The sequence below is a fragment of the Epinephelus lanceolatus genome, chromosome 19, assembly GCF_041903045.1.
Source record: "Epinephelus lanceolatus isolate andai-2023 chromosome 19, ASM4190304v1, whole genome shotgun sequence".
NCBI classification, from domain to species: domain Eukaryota; kingdom Metazoa; phylum Chordata; class Actinopteri; order Perciformes; family Serranidae; genus Epinephelus; species Epinephelus lanceolatus.
In genome coordinates this window covers 20740925-20764240 of record NC_135752.1, presented here as the reverse complement: position 1 = coordinate 20764240, position 23316 = coordinate 20740925, and the positions used below count along the sequence as shown (strand labels likewise).

The window sequence follows — 23316 nt, the reverse complement described above, 5'->3', positions numbered from 1 at the left end:
ATGTCCCCACAAAGAAAAGACTCCCCACAGACACACAGTAATTTACAGACATCTCTTCTGTGCTCAAGTTCCAATAAAAACCTTTATTTTCATATATATTCTGCTACAAATGTCAGTTGTTTCTTGCATGCATAGTTTCACACAGTTAAGACAAGTAAAATCACAAAGTAAGATTTCCCTTTGGAAGAATATCTCAACTTTATAGCATGCATATACTGTACCCCTGTGTCCATTTATGAACAGTCAACCAGCAATTTAGCTGCCCCGCGAACCAGTAAGGGCGTTTCAAGCAGCCATGTTGATCATATTTCTAAAACACACCGCGTACACCAACTATACACGACTCAAATAATATTTCTGTAAACTTTCTTTGGTTTTTTTTTTCCACAAAGGAGCTAACGCTGCTTCTTTATAAATATAGATATGAAGGTAAGAGGGTAAAGAAATTTGTGTTTGAGCTTATGCAAGGGGCAGTTTATGGATGAGGTTGATTGTTCAATCCATCTTGAGGTATTAAAGTTAAAAGAGTAAATGTTGCACCAAAGTGAAAATCACTTCAGGACTGTTCTGTAGACTCGGTAGACTCACAAAACCCCAATAAACACGTACATTTATGAAAGCTCTCTGATAAATTAAAGCAAAAAAAAAAAAGGCTCTCTTTTCATAAATACGCTCTGTTGATCACCTGTCATCGTGGTGATCTGTCAAACTCTGTGTGTATTCATGCAAAGTAATATACAGAATTAATAAAACATACATGTAATTAAAAAAGGCTTATCGCAGTAGTCAAGATTAGCACTGTAACTACAGAGAATTTCCTTCCATATTTTTGCAGGTGAAGGAGTCTTATGCACACTGAAGATCACATATATATCACAGTAAGATAGGCGTAATGTTGTTTAAGTCTGAAGAACTGTGTCAGTGCTACATTACACATAATTACGAAACAAATACTGGCTTGTCTTAACCAGGGTTTGACAATAGTCTCAGTGGATGTAATAAACCTACAGTACAGAGAGGGGAGAAACAACAGTATGCACAAAACACAAACACACAGCTTTGACAGGATCACATGAAGTATTTCCATATTGCCATATTATATTTTTGCTTAAGCTGTCCTCAGCTTTAGAGCAGAAGGTGCTGTATTGGTTTGGGTGTTTGCTGGCATACTGCTGCAGTCGAAAATATGTCTTCTTAATTGCTACAGTTATTAACATGGTGTTGAGCAAACTGACTCAAACATCCCATTAACCATTAAATCAACAGCCACATCAGCCTTAGAAATATTATTATTGATTAGTTATTGTGTATTCTGTTGTTAAGGAAAATAGGCTTCTTTAAAAAATATACTTTGTAAAAGTCAGAAACGCAGCTGTTGGTTGTGTTTATGTTCTAAGAAACAGCAGCAGCATGTAATCAACAGTGTTGCTCCCGGCTGTCGTCGTCAGCCTTTGTGCTTCAGTGTGGCAGTTTCAGGACAGGGTTGATATGTTTTTGTTTTCTCGTTCATTGACAGTTCAGAAGTTCAAGATCCGTCGGTACTCTGTGTGGGTCTCTCTCCTCTTCCTTCCACACCAACAGAGCATCCATGTTGTGTTTGAACATGTCGACTCTCTGTCAGGAGCTCATCGAGACATCATCCGCACAAACTCTGAGAATTAAAGAAGAAGACAGATTGATTTACAAAGCTTTAGTTAAAAATCTTAAGTTAAATATATGATGCTGTACAAGTGAGCACAACTACTCCCTAATATACTGGATATACATCATGCTGTTGAAGGGTTTGTCTGCTTTTGATGATGAGCAGCAGCAACATCTCAAAAATGTAGTGGCCTATTTATTTGCCAGTGGGAGAAAGAAATACTCAAGCAAATATTAGACGAAGAAGATTTCCCGTCTCTTATATTGAATTATTCTGTACACTTTTCTGAGAGTCAAAAGTAAAGTTAAAATCGTTTAACAGAAAAATACTGTTTAAATGTCACCAGAATGCAGGAAATGAAATCACTGAAAATCATTTTTTTCTATTGGGATAGAAGTAGTTCGAGGAAGGACGCCAGAAGTACGGGGCTAGGAATTAGGGAAGCGGCCACTGCCCCCCCAAAATTATGCCCCTGGCCCACATTCATACTGTAAGTGCTATATTGTGGGCAACTGGACTTGCTTGAGTTTCTTGAGGCTAAGAGCCTTCTTCTGTTTGTATGCATGTCAGAACTGAAAAAGCCTCTTGGATGAGAGACGTCTTCAAGAAACTCAAGCAAGATTAAAAACAGTTATAAAATCGCAAGATGGTCTGTACTTTACACCCCTTTGTATGCAAAAATATTTTAGCTTGATAACAACTATTTAAAGCTGCGCTAGACAATATTTACATGTAAAGTAAAAGGGGGTCGCTCAGAGTGACTAAGCTCCAGGAAATTATCACTCAACTCTGCAGTTTCCTTCAAATCTATTGAGCATTTTAGCATTTTTTGGCTCACTGTTTTGGTTTTACATCTTGAAGTCCAAATAAACATGCTCAACCCTCAGAAGTATGAATGGGTGCTGAATCCTCCATGAAAAATGTAAAAAATGTGTACAACCTTAAACTGTTTTGGTTCACTCTCACCGCTCTCATAGCATCATTAAAGTGTAGAAGCTCTAATTACCCACTATATGCTGCTTGGCACCAATCGACAGACAAACACAGTTAGCAACCAGCTAGCTGGTAAACATTTAGCGGCTTAAGATCGTAGAATGAACACTGAACTTGCAGTACATTTGTCAGATGGAATAATATACAACAAGATCAAGGGCACAGACCTGCACAACAGAACACTACCAAGTATGTTTTAATGTAAGAAAATTAAACATCTAGTTTCTGTGTTTTTTCCTTAAGGTATTGCTAGCGACATTCAATTCAATCATAGATCAAAGCAGAATTTTTCACTTATGCATGGACCTATAGGCATGTTTACTGACAGACTGTGGACATGACTCGGTTCTTTTCTGCCACACATCCTATCTCAAAAGTCATATTAATCCTGTTCACCATGATCTACATGTGTTCTAGCACTCCAGAGGTATCCTTTCTTTTTCGGTCTTGTTCAATCAAATGTAACTTGGACATTACTGCTGATGGAAAATGTGAAAATATGTTGAAGTATTGCACTACTGAGAACAGCAGCCCTCTCTGATATTTTCATCGCAGACAGCCTGTATGCATCTTTTTCTCTGTGGGTAATCTATGAGGTGCCATAATCCTTTGGTATGGAGATAATCTGACAGACAGTCCTACTGCCTTCATCTCCTCAGCCCACTATCAGCATGGTATTGGAATACCAGCACACGCTGGGATTTTACATTGAAAATGTGTTTGCAGATTTATGTGTGTTTAGTGAGAGACAGAAATAGAAAGACACCAACAGACAAAGGTATGGTGTAAGCATGTTTGTTTGCTCTGCACACAGTGAAATGCTGTGCAAACACACTGCATAAGATTCTTTACCTTCAAAGTCTACATGTCCGTCTCCGTTGAGGTCGATGTCTCGTAGGATGTCCTCCAGGTCTCTGTGTCCGACCTGAAAAAGTCAGGTTGTGAGGAAGGTGTGAATGTCCACGACACGATCTCAGACAAGATGCACAAGTAAACAGGAAAGATTCAAACAGACATCATGATTGATGGAGAGCTACAGAGAGGAGGACAGACTCTGTACCTGTTGTCCTAAAAGTTTTTTCATTGCTTCTCTAAGTTCTGCTGTGCTGATCTGTCCGTCACCATTTGTGTCAAACTAAGAGAGAGAGAGACAGAGAAACAGAATACAAAAAGGATAAAATCATTGAATGAGATTATCAAACCTCCATTTTCCTTTTTCTTACATACATCCCTAAACATGCACTTACCACTGTTAACATCCCTAAATTACCCAAGTAGAACATCCTGAAGATTATTGTCACTTTTATCTGACATAAAATCTTATGTTTTGTTTTTGCAATGCCATAGTTGCCATACCTGAAATCCCCTCTAAAGATATTCTTTCCACAAGGTAACACTCTAAGATAATCTTCACATAATGCTGTTAACATGCTCGATTGCTATTCTGTGAGCTTCTCCCTGTGTCTTTCCTCACCTCCTTGAATGCATCCCTCAGCTCTTTCACTCCAATCATGTCTGCCGTTTCAGCCAGAAGTTTGGGCCCCATAAGTTCAACAAAGTCCTCAAAGTCAACATGTCCTCCCACTGTTGGACCGATTGAAAAGAGGAAGCTGGGTTACACTTAAATGACAAAAAAATGACAGAGCATTTTGCTTTGTTTGTGCTTTTTAAAGGTCCAGTGTGTCAGATTTGGGGGGGGGGGGGGGGGCAGGGGGTATATTGGCAGGAATGAAATATAATATAATAAGTTTTTTTTTTGGTGTATAATCACCTGAATCATCTTGTTTTCATTATCTTAAACTGGATTTATAGTTTTTGTGTGTCAGTTCTATGTACATGAGCATTTATACTGCAGGGTGCAGGGTTTCTGTGAAGTGCTGTAAATTTTAGTTGGTTCAAAACACATCCAAAACCCACATTAAACACACATTAAACATACATTAAACATGGCTTAATAGTGAAAATCCAAACACAAGTACACAAATCAACTTCACTATAACTCGCAGCATTCACTGACAAAGCACTTGTCTTTTGCTGGACACATTTTCCCCACAAATACAACATGCTAATGATTTTAGCACAAGACTATGGCATTTTATATTGTATAAATTAACCTACTGGCTAGTGGATTTTTCCTCTACTCATATGAAGCCAGGGACAACAGCAACATTTAACAAAGGTAACGTTACAAAATTCAGCTCCATTATAACTCTCAAGATTCACAGAAAAAACAGCTTTCTTATACTTAACAGGTTTTCCAGACAAATACAACATGCTAACCATATTAGCACAAGTCTATGGCATTTTACATTGTATAAATTAGCTTAGCAACGAGTGGCGATTTCCTCTGTTCATATGAAGCCAAAATAAATCCCAAAGTATAATCCCCTGAAGGATGAATCAAACACAAGATTTCAAATGCTATTTTTGTGGAGGCTTTATTGTCCTCACAATTTATTGTTTCTTATTTGTGAAATAAAAGTAAATAAAAGCTTCGTTGCCACTGAGGGAAATGGTTTCAGCTTACAAAAATAGACAGGAGGTCTGTGTCGCTGCGACGTGTAGTTAATTTTCCAGGGAGGTGCATGCCAGGCTATAGTGTTGATTCGATGCAGAAGAATAAATCTCACATGAGAATGTGCCATTTACATCTACATACTGAGCAGGTCCTTGTCCACAGAGGTCACCATGTTGCACTGCCATGTTTCTACAGTAGCTCAGAACAGACAAACCAAACACTGGCTCTAGATAGGGCCTCTCTTAATTTCGCGTCAGCCACCGTAGTTAGCGACCCCTCCATGATGAGCCAAACAGCATTGGGAAAAAGCACCCATTTTTAATGACAAACTTCTTTATTCAGTGTTTTTGCTTGTTTTACCACCTAGTCCGTTTATTTAGAAGTGAAGAGACCTCTGCGGATAATTCGGCTTCCAGTAAAAACCTCCTTAACAATGGAACAATGACCACTGAAAAAATCCTAACTGGGAATTCACGCATGGCACATGGGAGAAGTTATAGCTGGTTGGAATCCTCACCGCTAAATCCTACACACTGCTCCTTTAATGTGTCTGTAAATGTACTGAAGTCAAACATTTTCAGTAATGATATGAGTATGTAAAATGGGAGACAAAATTCATAGACATGCACACATATACACACAGACAGATTTACTCACAATTCATGTTGATCTGCTGGCTCAGTTCTATCAGCTCCATCTCTGTTGGCATGTAGCCCATAGTTCTCATGCAGTTCCCCAAGTCTTTACAGCCGATGAACCCATCTTTGTCTTTATCGAACTCCTTGAATGCCTCACGCAACTCTGACAGTGAGGGAGACAGGGTGCAAACGTGAAAAGTTATTTGAGAATAATTGTGAAAGTTAGAGTTTTATTTTCATGTCCTTTATTTTCACTTCTAAAATGTGACATACATACCATCCATTTCTTCGGGCCTCAGCTCTCGGTCCTGTGAAGGATCACAGTGCAAGGTTAGGATCTAAACACTGCTGATATTTTTAAAATCATGCCAATATGCAGCACTCCTCACACAATATGATGCTGCTAAAAAAATAAGAAACTGCACGTCTTTGCAGCAGAATGCCAAGAGTCTGCAGGTTTCCTTCCAGTCGGAGAGGAAGAGCTTATCACATGCTGAAGAAAACATGCGGACTCTTGGCACTCTGTGACATCCTGTTGAAAAATAAAACATTAAGTGCTGGGATAAAAGTTAAATAGCAAAGACAAGGTAAAGATGGTGATGCAGAGGCAATAAAAAATGCAAAGTACTCAAGAGTTCCTTTATTTGATGGTCCATTGACTTAAAATGACTCAATCTGCACCCTTTTATCCATTATGGACAGCCATGTGAGAGCTTGTCATCAGAACAGTCAGTAAAACAGCGGTCATCTACACTGAAGATTTCAACATCACTGTTTTCTCTAATAACAAACCCTGACTCGTGTTGTCACTGCAGACAAAGACAGATAATCGTCATGTAGGGAGCATTTCTGCCATCACCATAACCCGGCTTTAATAATCCTCCGTCCTTCCTGCCACAAATATTCACCAATGTTTATGAGTAATGCAGCCACATGCATAAACATACACACAGACACACACACTCTTGCATTTAGCATTTTAGCTATCAAAAGACTAAAAAGGATTTCATACTCTAAAGGTACCATCTTATTTCCACTGTGATTATTTACATGCTGTAAGTGCTGACGTTCCAGTGAGAGGTGATTATCACATACATTCATCACATGGTTCTGTTATTGGGCGTATACTGTGTAATCTCACGGCATGCATGCACATGATATTGTCTGGACTTACGTACAGCCTGCCGGCTCTCAGCGAAGCCCTTTCGTAGAAAGATGCACGCAGGCCCCAGTACATTGTGCATGTTGGCTCCGTTCTGGGCCAGGGCCACTAGCGGCTCAAGATAGGCCCCCCCAGAGCCCCCCTCCTCACAGGACTGCACTGCTTTGTAGTTCTTCTTTTGGTCCTGGAGCAGCATCCGGGGCGGGGGGCCAGACATGGGAGCAGAGGCAAAGACAGGGGTAGAGACCGTGACTCAGACTGTGGTAGCATGGAGTCGACAAGGAGGTGGGATGGAGGGGGTGACAGACATATGCCTGTCAGTCATAGAGAGGTGTGGAGTCAGGTCAGTCATGATGGAGGAGAGCACCTCAGTCAGAGGGAAGATGTTGTAATTTGTCATAAGAGCAACTGATGCCATCCATGAGTCTGTACTGCAGGTCACAATCCTGCACAACAGAACAATACTTAGCCTCTGTATCATGTGTTACACATAATGCTAATGGAGGAGTTTACTGCATAGCAAAAATACATCTTTGTCACACTGATAGCCTCATGTAACTGCTCTCTAAAGTCCAGGTCAAGCAAAAATAAACATGTGCTCTGAGTTTGTCACATCACAGAAAGGTGTACGCATTTACAATATTAAGTATTTAAGTAAAATTAGGTTTCAAATTGGTTATAAAATAGGCGGTATTCTCTGCTGTGCAATGCTGGGGGCGTGTCCGCCAAGGGACCTGAAACGAAGAACAAGCCACTGCAAAGCGACAGACTCTTGTTAGCAGCTACAGGACAACACCCACACACCAGGCCGAGGAATGAGTGACTTACTGTACAGTCTCAGCCTTTTATTCAGGAGCTAACAACAGCTAATGATAGCATAAATCATACATCCACAGCAGTGAGCATTAAGTGCCAGTGGAAAAGTAGAAGGGTTATGTTAAAAAGGACTCCACTGCGTCATTGAGCCATTATTTAAAAAGAAAAAATTCCGGGACACAGAAATGGTGAAAAACAGTTTAACACTCTAACCCTACAATTCAGCTCCCAGCCACAAAATAGCTCCCAGTGTTGTCACATGTTTTAACAAGTATTTTCTACTGTACACATATAATGTACGATAGAAAGCTCTGATTCTTACTATACCCGGCCTTTAATTATTTTTTTTTTTTTTCTAGTCCTCAGCTGCACATTTTCTGTCTTTAAGGGATAATAACAGTTAATTACAAAATGTGGTCTTAGTCTATGTTATGATAACATCTAAGCACCAAAGTAACTGCTGAGATCTGGGAAAATGGCAACATCACCACTACAAAGTCAGGCGGGGTGAGAAACACAAGCAGGCAGATCATATATGATTATATAAGCTCTAAACCAACTTTGAGAATTCAGTTGGAAGAGGAATTTAACTTTTGAAATTAAGGCAAAAGTTAAAATAAAAGACCAAACTGTATGCTGTAAACATAAAAAACAGTCTACAGACCAACTTCGTGATTTAAATTTAACTTACTGACTATATTTGTGCTGCCAGTGTGGTGGCAGAGCAAGAGGTTTCCTGGTTCAAACCCAGGGTGCAGGAGCTCCTCTGCGCTGAGTTTGCATGTTCTCCCTGTGTCAGTGTGGGTTTTCTCTAAGTACTTCGGCTTCCTCCCACAGTCCAAAGACATGCAGGTTAATTGGTGACTCTAAACTGGCCGTAGGTGTGAATGTGAGTGTGAATGGTTGTCTGTCTCTATGTGTCAGCCCTGTGACCTGTCCAGGGTGTCCTCTCGCCCAGTGTCAGCTGGGATAGGCTCCAGCACCCCACAACCCCCCAACAGGAGCGGAACAAGTTCCATAGTTTGCCAACATTTCAAGTGCACCAAATTAATTATTAATTATCATAAATTAATTATCTCCGAATTAAGTAGTTTAGATGATCTGACCACTTATGTTTCTTGCTCCATCCTACTTTGTTGTAGCTATGTTGCTGTGCTCCAAAATTTCAACACTAACTTTGGTTAGTACAATATTGTAATAACCGATAGCAACGATGGCCACAACTACAAAAATAGGACCCAAGTCGTAATACACTGAAATAATCCTTTAATACCCAATTTGTTGGTTGGTAAGAAACAACAGAGTTCACATGAGTAAAGATTTAACTGACAGCGTTATGACTCTAACTAATGATACAGTCTAAATGTGTTGGTAGTCATAGCGGTAGTATGATGTCTGCTGATTGGAGGGAATATAAAGAGTCGACGACACAGTCTTTTTACAGAGTCATGCTGGGATAACAAGAGCGACAAGCTTTTTGTGCACATTACAAAATAACTGTGTTGTCCAGAAGACAAGAGAAGACTAAAGTTCAGCCAGCCATTTCATTATAATCACCCATTAGCCAACCGACCAAGGGGCAAACGTTGTTCCGAGAAAAGTCATCCCAATTACAGACAGAGCTACAGGTTAATTAAAAATGAGCAATCGCTGCCTGCCACTGGACAAAAATAGCTTTGTCTAAATAAATTCAAATGAGGTCCAAGCCTTGTTCTGACTAATATTTAAATCAGAGAAACTAGCTGCATAATCTGATGCTTAATGCAGAAAACAAGAGACTATCAGACAAAGGACTCTGTTCTCATGCTCTGTCACTATCTGCTGCACATTTTTGTCATGCAAAAGCAGTATCATCTCATCTCGCTTATAAAACATGATAATGTCGGTCAAGTCTTCAATTACTGCCGTGTAACATCCAACTCAGTGGAGGAAAATCCAGCTAAAAGCGAGTGGATTGGATTCACTGTCACAGCAAATTACCGTGGGACCATTTTTGCTGCTGCTTTAAATCTCTCAGACATGCTACCCGTCTCCAGATGCTTTTACAGTAAAACAACCACATGCATACGTAATGAAAAATATATATGCATACATAAACTACATGTAAAAATACACGGTATTATATTCTCTACAAATGACCTTCACACTCCATCTGTTACCATGCCGGTCCTAATGCCAGTTCATGCATTCCTACAGTCTCCACCACAGGAACGGATGCCCACTGGGTAATCTGACCAAGTGATGCATGGAGCAGGGCTGTCTGTGGGTATATCGTGCCAGAAAAGTACTATGAAGCCACGCGCTCGCAGTTATATAACCAAGAAAAAAAAAAAAAAAGTCAAGTAAGAACTTCTCCACCACTCCAACCCATTTTGCACAGATGGCATCAACAGTTGCACGTCATATTGTGCTTCCTCAAGGATGTGCAGCTGCTGATATGAAGAAAAAAGTCTATTTGTGGGGCTGTTTGCCTGCTACACTGAGAGTCTATTCAAGCATACGCTGACATGACAGCAGATGTGAGAGATGCATTGTACAAACGAAGGTTATCTTCTTGAGCCTTTACAAAAAAGCGCCTAAGTGTTCTTCCTCCGTTGCTCCTCAACTGTGCACTTATGTTGCTGTCTAAAAGCTTCAAAGCCAGGGCTAATAGAATCTGATATAGCTGAAAGAGCACACCTGTTTGCAACATTTCCACTGACTGGTCACATCCCGCAGGTGCAGGTTCAACAGGGTAGAAATCTTCCGCTGGCTGGTAAGGTGGCATCACTGTGCGATTTGACTGACTCTAATGTTCGGTGACATGATCCAAATTCAACGGCTTCACCTCAGCAAACAGGTCGAGCACAAGCAGCACCGACCGCCTCCTTTGACCTCTTGTCTAAAAGGCTAAAATGGGTTTCTAGGGAATGCAACATGCACTATTGAGCACAGAGGGAACAGAAGACATATGATAAGATGCAAATGCCACATTAGCGCTTCAATGAGCTCAGTGCAATTCATAAAGCACATGCAGAATTAGTTTTAAAGAAGTCAAGAAAGTCCTGATCAATACTTTAAGCCCTTTACGTTCCCATGTGCTGGGACGACACAAAACACGGGGAAACAGTTCGAGACAGCCTGTTGTGAACACCCAGTCAGACAGTACACAGGGTCCAGTCACATAGCCTTTGGTCAGGTTGGGGTCACACCATGAGACAAACATGCACCAACAATCAGGGGATTCAAGGAGACCACAGCAGAGCGGACCTTACCTTCTTGGTGAAAATTTTAAGCGACTTTACAGAGTTGCCCATTGCAAAGAAAAATCCTCCTTGCTTTATGTTTTCTCTCTAACCGTGTGTGTGTCAGTGTGCCTGTATGTGAGTGTATGCATGTGTGTTTGCATATGTTCCCGGGCATGCATGGGAATAGGAGTGATTAGAAAGGGAAAGAGGGTTCAGTGGGTCATTGACTAATATAAGAGGACATTTGGGAAAAGGCAGGGAGAGGAGCAGAGATATCATAGGAGGTAGAAGGAGGGAGAGGACGAAGGAGTGTACGGGGAGGACCTAGAGGCAAGGTACAAGGGGAGGGACACTGAGACAAAGGAGGAAATATGTAAACAAGGACGAAGGACAGATCAGAACAACACAAAGATAAGCGAGGGAGAGGAAGCATGCATGTGATCAGAGCGAGATGCAAGCGCCAGGAGTAGGAAAAGCAAGATTGCTTATTCATTCCATCCTCTCTCCTACAGTGTCTTTCCTCCCTCCCCTCTACCCTCTCTCTCGCTCCCTCTCTCCGTCCGTCTGTCTGTCTCACGCTCTTTTTCCCTCGCTCCCTCCCTCTACTCCTGCTCACTCCACAGTTTTAAACCATCTATGCGAATGTGACAGAAGAAGCTCGTTCGGACAAGCATATTACCTTCCCCTGAGCGAGACGCTGGAGACACTAATCCAAACATGCACACACACACACAAACACACACTCGATTAAACACACATGGATGTGGGGCTGTGGAGCTAAAAATATAACACACGCTCGTTCTTCAACCCCTACACTCCCATATTTCTCCCCACTCTTCCCCCAGCATCCAACCTTCTCTCTTTCTCTCTCTCTCTCTCTCTCTCTCTCTCTCACACACACACACACACACAACACACACCAACGTAGAAGCATCACAATGTCATGTTAAGCTTGAAGGGCATGGATTCAGATCAAAGCCAAAATATGCAAAGAAATGACACATGGATTGTGAACCACCAAGGATGTGAACCAACACGTGCAAATGCAAACACACACAGTGAGGCAAACAAATGCTCTTTCTCTGCCTCACTCATACACACACACACACACACACACACACATTTATTGTAAAATACAATGACACTGGAGATCAAACACCTCTAAAACCAGCAGTGGAATATAATGTGCAGGTACTTATGTGTTATTAAGAGGTACTTGTACTTGCATTTCCATTTCCATTTCCACTTTTATTTCATTACATTTCATTTACATTTCAGAGAGTAATATTGCACTTTTCACTCCACTTCATTAATTTTACAGCTATTTTGACTTTGCAAATTTAAATTTAGATCACTGTGAGCTGTATCAGAATGTAGGATGGTGTTCTCTCACTGACAGAAGATAAAAACATTGTCTAAAGCTGCCCCTCTACCTTACTTCCCTTTTAAAAATCAAGTCCATCTCTCATCACTCACGCTCACAGGATTTTTTATCCCTTGAAACCCCTCAGATACAGTACAGAGCTCGCTAAATTAGCTTTTAGTTTTCTCACCCCACATAAATGGAACAAGTTACAAGAGGTATTAAAATTAGACAGGTAAGTGTTGTTACGTATATCATTTCAAGTGTATGCTAGATGATATGGTTGTTTTATAGTGTTGCTGCTTTGGTTAATTGACAGATATGATTTTAATATACATATTACTGTTTTTATTGTTGTGATATATCCGTCCTTTATGGCAGACTCCATTTTCAATTCTTTAACTCTTACTGTTTTTTATTTCCAACGCTGTTTATAATTCCTGGTAGATATTGCCTACTTATTTGTTTATATGGACTTTTTCCATCACTTTATTGCAATTATATATTTGTATCCTTCAAGCCCACTGAATGTGAACTCAGGGCTGTAAAAGAGCTTAATGCTCAGTTAATTTTCCCTGAATACACAGTGGTTGATGATTAAACATATGAAAAAAAATACGATCGCTTATAAAATGTGATAAATTGTTATATCTTCATTTGCCAAGGTGTGTAAATGGTTTGAAATCTCAGCAATTGTCATATAATCAAAAGAGGCGTGACAGGCATGACATGCAACACAACAACATTGGCCTGTAGTGTGACATATAGCATACGTGTCGGCAGAGCTTTATCAACAACAGCACCAGCATAACATGGCAACAACAATTATTTATCATCCCTGTCATATGGTGGCTGATTTCATCCTCTGCTCAGAGGTTAAGGAGCTTGTGAACCTCATTGTTTCCCCAATTTGTGGACATTTTCAGTGCTATATTTTTCCTTTAAGTTAGCTGCTAACTGCTACCTGCAACTTTAGAATCCCACGCAGTGGGTGACACCCATAACATGTTGTCGAAACATAAAACTGTGCCACTCATGACCCGTTCTGCTGGCTGTCCATCGTTTCAGCACCTTGACTGTACGTTTTAAACCAGTGGTCCAAACTGGTGGGTTACAGTCCAAAAATGGGTTGCACATCCATTTTGAATGGACCACAAGTGACTCACAAACATGTTAAGTTTGTAAAAAAAACACACTTTATTTTTAAGTACAGTGAATTTCCAGCACAGAGCTTTTATTTTGAAGTGCTGTTTCCTGCTGTAGAGTGAGTGACTGATGGACAACAACTTAACAGAGACAGCAAACTAGCTCGATAACATGGCCAAACACAAGTATGACACTGAATATATTACACTGTTTGAGCCTTTAACTATTGAGTAAAAAGGTATCTGTGCCCTGTGGCTGGACTACTTGGGAACCACTGCTTTAAACAGCACGGCGAGGCAGCATAACATAAATTGAAAATCCCATCTTGAAGAGGCAGTGTAAAAGGGGCTATAGACAGATGGAAACAAGAAAATGAACAGTCACCTAACACCAGATATTTCTTGCTAGGTACTAGGTAACAGACATGGCCACAGCAAACAAGAGTAAAGTCAAGACTAGTCTAGACTGATAAATAGCCCTACAGGTAAAGGAAAATATGCATTTTTGATTTAGGGGTGAGCTGTCCCTTTAAGCCCCTTCAGACTAAACAGTTTACTGTAAATTATAGCTGCTGCGCAGCAATGGTCGGGGACGGACAATTTTAGGCAAAATTAGGCAATTCTGAGCAACACACACACTAAAACAAAGCATATCACAACATAGATGTTGCATCATATAATTATGGCATGCCCTTCAAATTGTGGATGAGTGGCTGAAGTGATCAGACTCATAATATACAAAGGAAAGAAAAAACTCAAGAACAAGAAAGTAAGAATAACATTAACTGCTAGCAATTATGAACAAACTGGCCTGATCTAGCTTAAAGCTAAACATTATCCATGGTGACAAAGATGAAAACATTTTTTAAAATGTAAAAGTAGCTACTGGATAGACTCTGCATATTGACTGATAGCTAAGCCAAATAAACAGGGAAAAGAGACAAGGGATAACAGGGGAAAGTGTTGATAAAGAGTATTTGTCTCTCCGCATAATTATTTTAACCCTGGTAGTCTCTAATCTACATAGCATGATGCCTGAACATAGGACTTTCACATTAGAATGTCTGCTCTGCCTTAGCTGAGGCTTGAACTCACAACCTCTGAGACTGAGGTCTGTCTTCTATCTCACTGAGCTAACTGGCAAGCGACAGTTCATGTGTGGCTTCACAAATTGACTAAGCCAAGCATCAGGGTGCCAAACAGTAAAGTTCCAAAGCTGTAGCACATATGGTTGATTTGTTATGAATTTTCAAAGTTTTGACATTTAGAGGCTTGCTGTAGCGCCACCATCAGGACTATTGTCTTCTGACACCTGACATCTGGCATGGGACTGGACCTTTATGAAAAGTTTGGGGAGATGAGCTGAGGCTTGAAGTCACAATCTTCAACACCAAGAACCATCCTCTATCTCACTGAGCTAATTGACAAACAGAAATGGCACATGTAGCTTCACAAATTGACTAAGCCAGTCACCTGTGTGCAAGACAGCAGCTATTAGTGTGTAAAGGCAGATTTCAAATGGCTGTCAAAAATTCAGTTATTAAGACAAAAATCCGAAAATACACAAATTGCATCTAGACAACATGGAGATGTTGGTAATTTGTTTGTAACAATGATTGATTTGCTCCATAAGTGAAAAACTGATGTTTAAAAATGACATTTTTGCACTGACTCCAATTGTTCACATGAGAGCGAAATTCAAAATGCTGTAAAAAATTCAGCTTTTGAGATAAAATTCTGATATTTTCCAAACATCATCTACCACGACTCCAAAATTTTGTCATTTTTTTAATGAACATTGAAAATGTATTTAGCAAGAATTTGCAAGTATATGTTTATAATACTGTTTACAGTCAAACATTTTGATGCACTGTAGGCTCAATTTTTGATAAATCAAAAATCTGTGTACATCTGTTGTGTAGGACATAAATTTTAAATGTATAAAAGTTTCTTCAGTATTGGGGCTACATTTTGGTGAAAGTTGCAAATCTGTAGCACATATGGTTGATTTGTTGTGAATTTTCAAATTTTTGAACTTTAGAGGCTTGCTGTAGCACCACCATCAGGACTATTGGCCTGTTTTTGCAGCTGAGGCAATCTGGCATGGGACTGGAACTTTGTGCAAAGTTTGGTGATTTTTCTAGCATGGAAAGTATGATTTCCTTGGAAGAAGAAGAAGAAGAAGAACATGCAGCAAAACAATAGCATCCTGGCAGCTTAGGCTGCCCAGCCCCTAATAATACTTTCCATTCTCAGTGTGTGCTAGAGGCTACAAGTTTCCACATCACACTTGTATAAGTTTCAGATCGAACCATGATTAGCTTCCAAACAAGCTGTGATGTCATAAAGTCATGCTTGTGCTTGTCTTAAGTTCAGCACAGAGAAACTTTCTCCCTTCAGGAGATGAATTACAAAACAGCCTTCTAGTGTCAAACTCTGCACACACATCATTCTGCAGAGTGAAGGTCAAACATCCAAGTGGAGTAACGATGAGCAAAACACATTTTCTAACTTAGGGGGGCTTTAAGGATGTAAACAATTCTTCTACCACTGCAAACCACAATACACAGTATAAAATCCTCATTTCAGGTTTTTAACAGCTGCATTCACTCCTGAGATAACTTCAGCATTGGCCATTGCAGCACTAATAAGCATCCTTATTTCCCTCTGCTGTTTGACCTTGTCTATTCTCTTCTATTTTAATAAACACATTCACGCCGGAGTCGCTTCAGATCTCGCTCCCATTCAACATCTCTGTGGCTCCTCTGTGTTGTTCTGCAGATGAATCACCCAGCCTCTCACCGGAGGCTCATTGTGAACTTCAGAACACATCAGACGTCAGACACAGGAGCCGTCAGCTCTCATAATGTCAGACCATACATAGTGTGCACGGGCATGAGATCCATTTCTCCCCTCTCTCTCTGGCTGTATCCTTCTTCCTCACCCCTTCTCACTCACACACACCATTTACTTTACATAACTGCTTACACACCACATACCGACAACATTTCACCAACATCTCAGGAGAACATGTATCTGAATATCTGAGGAGTGTTTGTGTTCCCACAGCTTTCCAGGATTTAAAATGATTTTTGCATTGTACACACTATGCACAGAAATCTATATGCACTAGACTGGAAGCTCATCCTGCTTCATCCACTGCCATCGAGTGTGTTAAATGAGCTGAAAGATGTCAAGGGGGAAGGAAGGGATTGATGTAATACCAAGCTCTCATGCGTTTAGCAACCTGACATTGTTCTTTTGCTATTTCAAGGCAAAATTTTGTGCCCATCTTTTTATTTGCAAAGTGGAATAAGATGTAGTCATGTCAAAAATTCCTCTAAAGTGTGGGTTTAGCTCACAATGTATTCTGAAGTGAAGATAAAAGGATAAAAACAGTGACTGTGAGATTTTTATGTGCGTATTTTTGTCGTCAACAGAGGACGTTTAGGGTGGTGAATACAGTGCACACTTGCGTCATCGTCTTGTATTTGGGCTAAGACGTCACAGTTTTATCCTACAGTTGATTAAGTAATTTAAATCCAAATAGCTCAAATCACCAGCTTTCATGCAGATTACTCTGCTGTTTTGGTGTTATTTCAGATACACGTTCAGTAAGTGTGGTTAAACATCTAGTGCGTCAGCGGGAGAAAAAAAATATTGACATGTCTCATTTCAGTCAATTAAACCTCTGTTGTTTCTCCTCTGACTCATTTATCCCGTGTCCTCTGTCTCATTTCCTTGTCTCTCACTGATTTTCGCTCTCAGCCTCAGGTCTGCATGAATATTTAGCATCATCACGCACACGCATGTGCTTAGAATTGCAGCACGTGCAGTTGTGCGCGCAGCCTTTTGCATTTCACTGCCTAATCCTCATCTCAAAAAAGGGATTTAACCAAAGAGTGAATTTTCTACCTCCTTCTCTGCCAGCGCAGATATAAAAATATCCCTCTGCGTCTAAAAATAGCCTGTTATACTCTAGACATACTGGAGGCATATGCTGTGGTGAATGTGATGATCTCTCCTTTCATTTCCACACAGCTCTGTCTCTTTATTCTGCTAATTTTGTCTTTTGTTGTAAAGCATGCCTCCTCTCCTTCACTCCTCAGACATCATCAAAGTCAGCGTGACCCCGGCTGAGGAAACAAGGAGAAGAAGAAGAGAGATTTTGTAAAAGCAGTGAAGAAGAGGAAAGGGAAAGGCAGAGAGGAAATGTCAGGATGGGAGCAGGAGAACCAGACGAGGAAGTGAAGGGCTAATCTGTGTTTTAAGACCTTTCCTCTCATTGTCTCCGCCACTGTCAGGTGGGAGCAGGGAAGTGAGAGTCAATGAGGGCTTGTCTTATATAACAATCATCAGGTCTGCCAGCACTTTCTATTTTATCCTTTGTCCTCCTCCTCCTGATTTGTCCGATTGCCTCGCTTCCTTCACTTTCTTTTCATGCCCTTTCACTTCTCCTGTCTCACTGATGTGACACACAGTGGACTGTTAATCTCCCTCACTCACACACTCTTTTGAGTTCAGACCCATTAGTGCGAGCGGTGCGTGCTCCCTCTGCTGGTTAATACGCAGATTCTTTCATCTAAATTTAATTTGAAACGAAAATCATCCGCTCAATTATAAATCTCTCTGCAGTAGATAACAGAAGTCCTAAAATAAGAGGTCAGCACGTTCCCAGATTCTCACTGAGGGTTTTTGTGAGCAAGGTCACTGAAGGTCACGAAAGCTGAGGGATGTGGATTGTTAGAATCTCTTAAAATAGAAACAGAATTTCTACAGGGACATAAAACTGCTCATGTTCCGTCCTTGATCAAGGTGTCTGGTACAACCTGGATAGTTTAATGTGCAGAGATGTGAGGTTACTGGAGCCTGCATGCTTTGAATGTACACATTTTCACATTGAAATGTTTTATCTGAATCACAGCAACCATCAAGATGCAAAACACACTGAAGCAGCTCGCCACATCTCACATTTGTCCTTACTCTAACCCCCACATTAGCCTTATTTTGCAACCATGATTCATTTTATGAATATGAAAGCGTGGATTATAAATCGGTGGCTCGGAGAAACATGACAGCACATGCTGGAAACTTGCTCTTTTGTTCACCCGTATCTCAAATTTGCTCTGTCAGGTAGCATGTTCACCAAAGGATCTGAATATTCTTACCAAGACAACAACAACAACAAAAAATAAAAAACACTCTGTCCTCCTCCAGTCTCTCGTAATCAGGTCTTGATGGGCTATTTTTAGCTTCTTTCACTGGCAGCGAATGAGTTCTGTTGGGATTGTATGCAGATCTTGATGTTACATAAGAAAATGTGAAAAGAAAGAGTAGAATTGTAGTGTGCAACATCTCACCCTGCATTCTGCGGTGCGCTGCCACAGCTATTCAAGGAGCATTAAAGGCATGTTATTATGACTGCGTGGTCACTTGAGAGAAACAGCTCCGGTAAGGTGCTGAGCAGGTGCAAACAAAAACCTCTCTTCTATCAGTTTCTTTCTTTTCATGCTCACACACATCTTTCACACTGTGCCCAACTGAGTGGCGTCAAATGACTTCACATTGGCATCACAGGGACTTGTCCTCTTTAAAAACTTGATGATTCAGTCACAAAACATGCATTCATCATCGCTGAGTGTCTGAACTTTTTTAATGTGAGTTGATAACTGAGTAATCCTGTTATTTTTTCCCATCCCTCTCAACAGAAAATATCCACAGCTGCCAACATCACTATCCAAATAAACAATAACCCTGTAAAACTCTAAAAAAGTATTTCAGGTGGAAAATATAAGCAGTCATTTATAGATTCGATGGCAATGACAAAACATCTGCTATTTCCACACACGTCTGCAGCTCCAGAGACTTTATATAGCACACCGCTGCATGGATTTCGCCTCACTGGAACCCCTAAGACTGATTGAAGCTCTGGCCTGGATTGAGAGGAGTTATTTCTGGAACACATTAGCGTTCAGGGAGGTAATTGTCTCCTCTTGAGCTTTTTATCATCAACGCAGAGAGAAGGATTTCATTGAAACAAGAAAAAAGATGGGAGGGAACAGACAGCCTGCTGTGCTGTACAACTGCACGATGTGTTGGAGTCACAGGAGAAGTGTGGCAGACAACTATTAGTAGGTGAACGGGTGATGCAGGGAAAAGAAATAACACCCTTTATTTGATGTTAACCCACATATTCACCTCAATGTGTATCAGTATATTAACGTACTTACCTGTGTGCCCATGGGTGTGTGTCTGTGTGAGTGACAAGCTCTCATCATTGACAAGTTTTCCACACATCGGGAAAGTTGATCCCCCTGCTGTTGCTCAGGTGACAGGCACAATGAAAGCGGCTGTATTCATACTGGGATGCATGACAGACTGCAGCAACCCCCGTCATGAAAGTGATGGATACCAGATACATACAGGAACCAGATTTGGACTGAATGCGTGCATCCATTTTTAATCTGCTCAACTGGGGTGACTGGAGGGCTGCCAGCTTCACCTACATCTCACCCGTGAACCTCCACCTGCTGTCGACCAATCAGCTCTGCGGCTGTGATACACTGTCAAGCACCCACAGCTAAATGTTACAATAAAGGAGTAGAATATCACATAAGTTTGTTTAAAATATGGATGTAATGCTGAGTGAGAGTAAGCCGCTGAGACTGATATATACCTGCTCCCTCTTATACTGGGATTAGTGTAATGATTGGATTTTAGTCCTATGGATTTACTCTCACTGATGGACTTTTAAATTAGTTGTCTTATTTCTATTTGCTTCTTTCCCCACCTATGGCTCCAATTGCACCCCCAGCTGTCCACAGAGGGGGATCTCTCTTTGAATTGCCTCTAAAATATTTCACTTGTTTTAGTTTTTGGGAGTTTTGCCTTGTCTTTGCCATTTAGACTGAGTATGTGAAACCAGCAAGACTTGACAAAAGAAAAAAGACTGCATTGGTATTAAGGTCCTTACACTGTTCTTAAATTTAGACATCTGAGTACTGAAGTTTTGTGCCTGTTCCCACCAAATGTTCTGAGTCTGGATTCTTGATTCATGCTGCTGCTGATTTATTTACTCTGCAAATTGAAATTTTGCCCTTTGCATTGTGTTACAAGACAAAACTCCCACACATTTGCGCAGACGCACACTCTTAAATCGACTTTTTTGCTGCAGTCCAACAAACAAACTTATATCTGCACAACTGTTTCAAAGGTTTAATGTCCTCTCCATGCCCCCTTACCTGCCCAAAGACTGACTTCACTATGGGATGGAGGCTAGAGTCATATTCTGACGCGGTTGCGCTCAGTCTTTTCGATGTGCGGCTGGATGCGGGCTTGACAGTTGCGCTTGTCGCAGGTGGGTCAGAGCTGAGGCTGGAGGACGAGCCGGTGATGACTCTCTCTCTGGGCTCGAAGAAGAAAGCCGCGTCGTCCGTTTGCTTTGGATAAGAAGAAGTTGGAGAGGTCCTCCTGTCCTGCTGGGCGCCGCCCTGGTGATGCGCTGCAGGAGGCAGCTCGCCTCGAGAGGAGTCGTGGTGATGATGAGAGTGTTTGGACCTGGTGGACTTGCTGCGCTCTTTCTGATGCCGGCTCGTCCGGCGCCTCACATCCTCCTGAGCGTAACCGTCATCCGGCACGCTCGCCTGCCGGTGAGAGTGGCTCTTCTGCGCCCGGTGATCACCAACATTTCGAGAGTCTGCATGTCTTGGCTGGCAGAGAGGTCTCCGCGCGCTCGTCTCGCAGTCCTCTGTCCAGCCTGCATCATCGCAGCCTCCGGCCCCGGTGGGATGATGGTGAGCGCGGTGGCTCCGGTGATCTCGCGGAGCGCTACTGGAGTGCGCAGACCTGCGGTTGAGCCCCGAGGATCTCAGCAAAGAAGTAGTGGACTCGCTTTTGGGGAGAGAGGAGCTCATGGTTCGCTTTCTGTCGCTTGACAGGCAGAGTGAAGCTGCTGGAGGCTGGAGGTCGAGCAAAAGAAAAGAAGGCAGTCCTCCGCCACGTGCAAGGTGTTCAGCATCAGCCAGTTGGACCAACACTCTCTACTAATCCACATCCACGCACTCGACCATCACTGCACAGTCCGCGGGGGTGAAGTTGAAGCAGCAGCCACCTGATCGAGCATTTGCAGTGAAAGTGAAGTGCAGCCTGATCTTGCAGCCGGGCGCTCCGTCTGACGCTTCACAGGGGGCTCCGCTAAGTTTGGATGACAGCACTGTGTTGCGTTGCCGCCTGTCTGTCACGCAGTCCACGCGTAAAGTTCATTAGGACCAACGTCACTACAGATCATTCCTCGCATAATGAGGCGCTTCATTAATATTCCTTTTCTATTTTGTTATTGCAGTTTGAACCTTTCTCTTACTTAAGAAAACACAACCTTAAATATTTCACATCTGCGGACAAATGATGTCAGACAGACAGATTCACCAAAAAAATCAACAAGTGGCTGCTGACACATTCGTGCCAAAGGTCAGAGATCTTTTTTAAGCATGTCAGAAAGTAGCCCTGTGTCCTACAGACCTGTAGTGTAACTAACTATGATGTATATTGAGGACAAATCCCCCCGAATATTCAGTCATGCTTAAAATGTCCCAACAGCCTGACAGTTTTTGCAAAGTGTTAGTGTGTCATAAAAAGTCAGAGAAGTCATAGAGAGCCTTAGAGTGTGCACTTTTCCTGTGTGTCCTTTAATCATATGCTGGCTCCCTAAAATGGCACCCAGTTGAGAACCCCTGATCTAAGATTTTTGTTCCTCTAAAATGAACAGTTCAGATGTTGAGTTTCTAAAAGCTGTTGATTTTCTTAAACTAAATACAATTTAAAGACTGCACCAGTGCAACATAGATTCAATACAAGAGCAAACATTAAAAAGCATTACACAAAAATGATGACAAAGTGAAATTCCTTTACACACTTCAGCAGTTTTGAGCTATAAATAGTAACATAACCTTTTTTGGAATTAACACCGAGGCTCCATTTATTCATTAGTCAGCATGGGGATAAACAAACAACTGCAATGTGATACACTAAACAGAACTATAGGCTGTTAGAGCAAACATAGGTGCAGATTTCAGAGGGGGCACAGGGTCCCCTCAATATTTAGATCATGTGCATTTGTTTCACCAATAAAAACATGAAAGTAGCAGAGGACTTTTATTTTGGGGAAACATTTATTGCCCAAATTGATGCAGAAAAGACCCAAACTGGTGCATAAAAATTGACCAAAATGCAGGAACTTAAGTGTTAAATGTTCAAAAATTTCTGGGAGAGGTCTCCCAACCTTCCATTTTCTGCGTCTCCACCAATGTTGAATTTTGAGAGCATGATTTATTTTAATACTCTCCACTAAAAGACTGGAAATGCAATGTTCTTCTTACTGTATATTCCAACAAATTCACAGATTCACTTTCTCCTCAGCCTGAGTCATATAATCTTCATATACCCAAAGATTACACTATGATAGGTACATTTTCATTTGTTAGAGTTCCTAAACTATGAAACATTATTTTAATTTGGTTAAAATCACAGTACAAGGAATACTAAGCAAGCAAGATTATATTTTGGTCTCGGTTTTATTTATTTATATACTCGATATATCTTCGACAATGTCAATATTGTTTTTTTATTATCTTGGTATTGCATGGCCTCTTTTCCTCTCCCTGCACATTTGTTTTTTATTATTTCTTATTTAGTTGGTTTGATTCTAACTTGTGTAAATAAATAAAATTCACACCAATTTTGCTTTCCAACTTCTGTGAGTCACAAATATTTTTGTTGTGTACACACAACACAGTTGCATAATCAGGGTATAATAA

General features: G+C 41.1%; 1 protein-coding gene across 5 annotated transcripts; it reads right to left on the bottom strand.

The window, feature by feature from the left end:
- Positions 1–66: 66 nt before the first annotated feature.
- cabp1b (calcium binding protein 1b) lies at positions 67–22130 on the bottom strand. Of its 5 annotated transcripts, none has more exons than XM_033647565.2 (8): positions 20746–22130; positions 6970–7137; positions 6069–6099; positions 5811–5954; positions 4110–4219; positions 3696–3770; positions 3488–3560; positions 67–1651 (listed from the first exon to the last, which is right to left on the bottom strand). In XM_033647565.2, exons 1-8 carry the CDS (start codon positions 21415–21417, stop codon positions 1626–1628), a joined length of 1299 nt encoding a protein of 432 aa, XP_033503456.1. In that variant the 5' UTR covers positions 21418–22130; the 3' UTR covers positions 67–1625. The 5 variants fall into 5 exon arrangements, with proteins under 5 accessions (XP_033503456.1, XP_033503458.1, XP_078018148.1 ...); XM_033647567.2 differs by lacking the exon at positions 20746–22130 and adding an exon at positions 11024–11730; XM_078162022.1 differs by lacking the exon at positions 20746–22130 and adding an exon at positions 11024–11727 and having other exon boundaries at positions 6966–7137.
- Between the last annotated feature and the right edge of the window lie 1186 nt (positions 22131–23316).

Coding starts and splice junctions, on each gene's coding strand:
- cabp1b (XM_033647565.2), bottom strand. CDS start 21,417: ATGAGCTCCTCTCTCCCCAAAAGCGAGTCCACTACTTCTTTGCTGAGA. Junction 4,220..5,810: donor CCAGCAGATCAACATGAATT/GTGAGTAAATCT, acceptor TCGGTCCAACAG/TGGGAGGACATGTTGACTTT. Junction 3,771..4,109: donor TGAGGGATGCATTCAAGGAG/GTGAGGAAAGAC, acceptor TCTCTCTCTTAG/TTTGACACAAATGGTGACGG.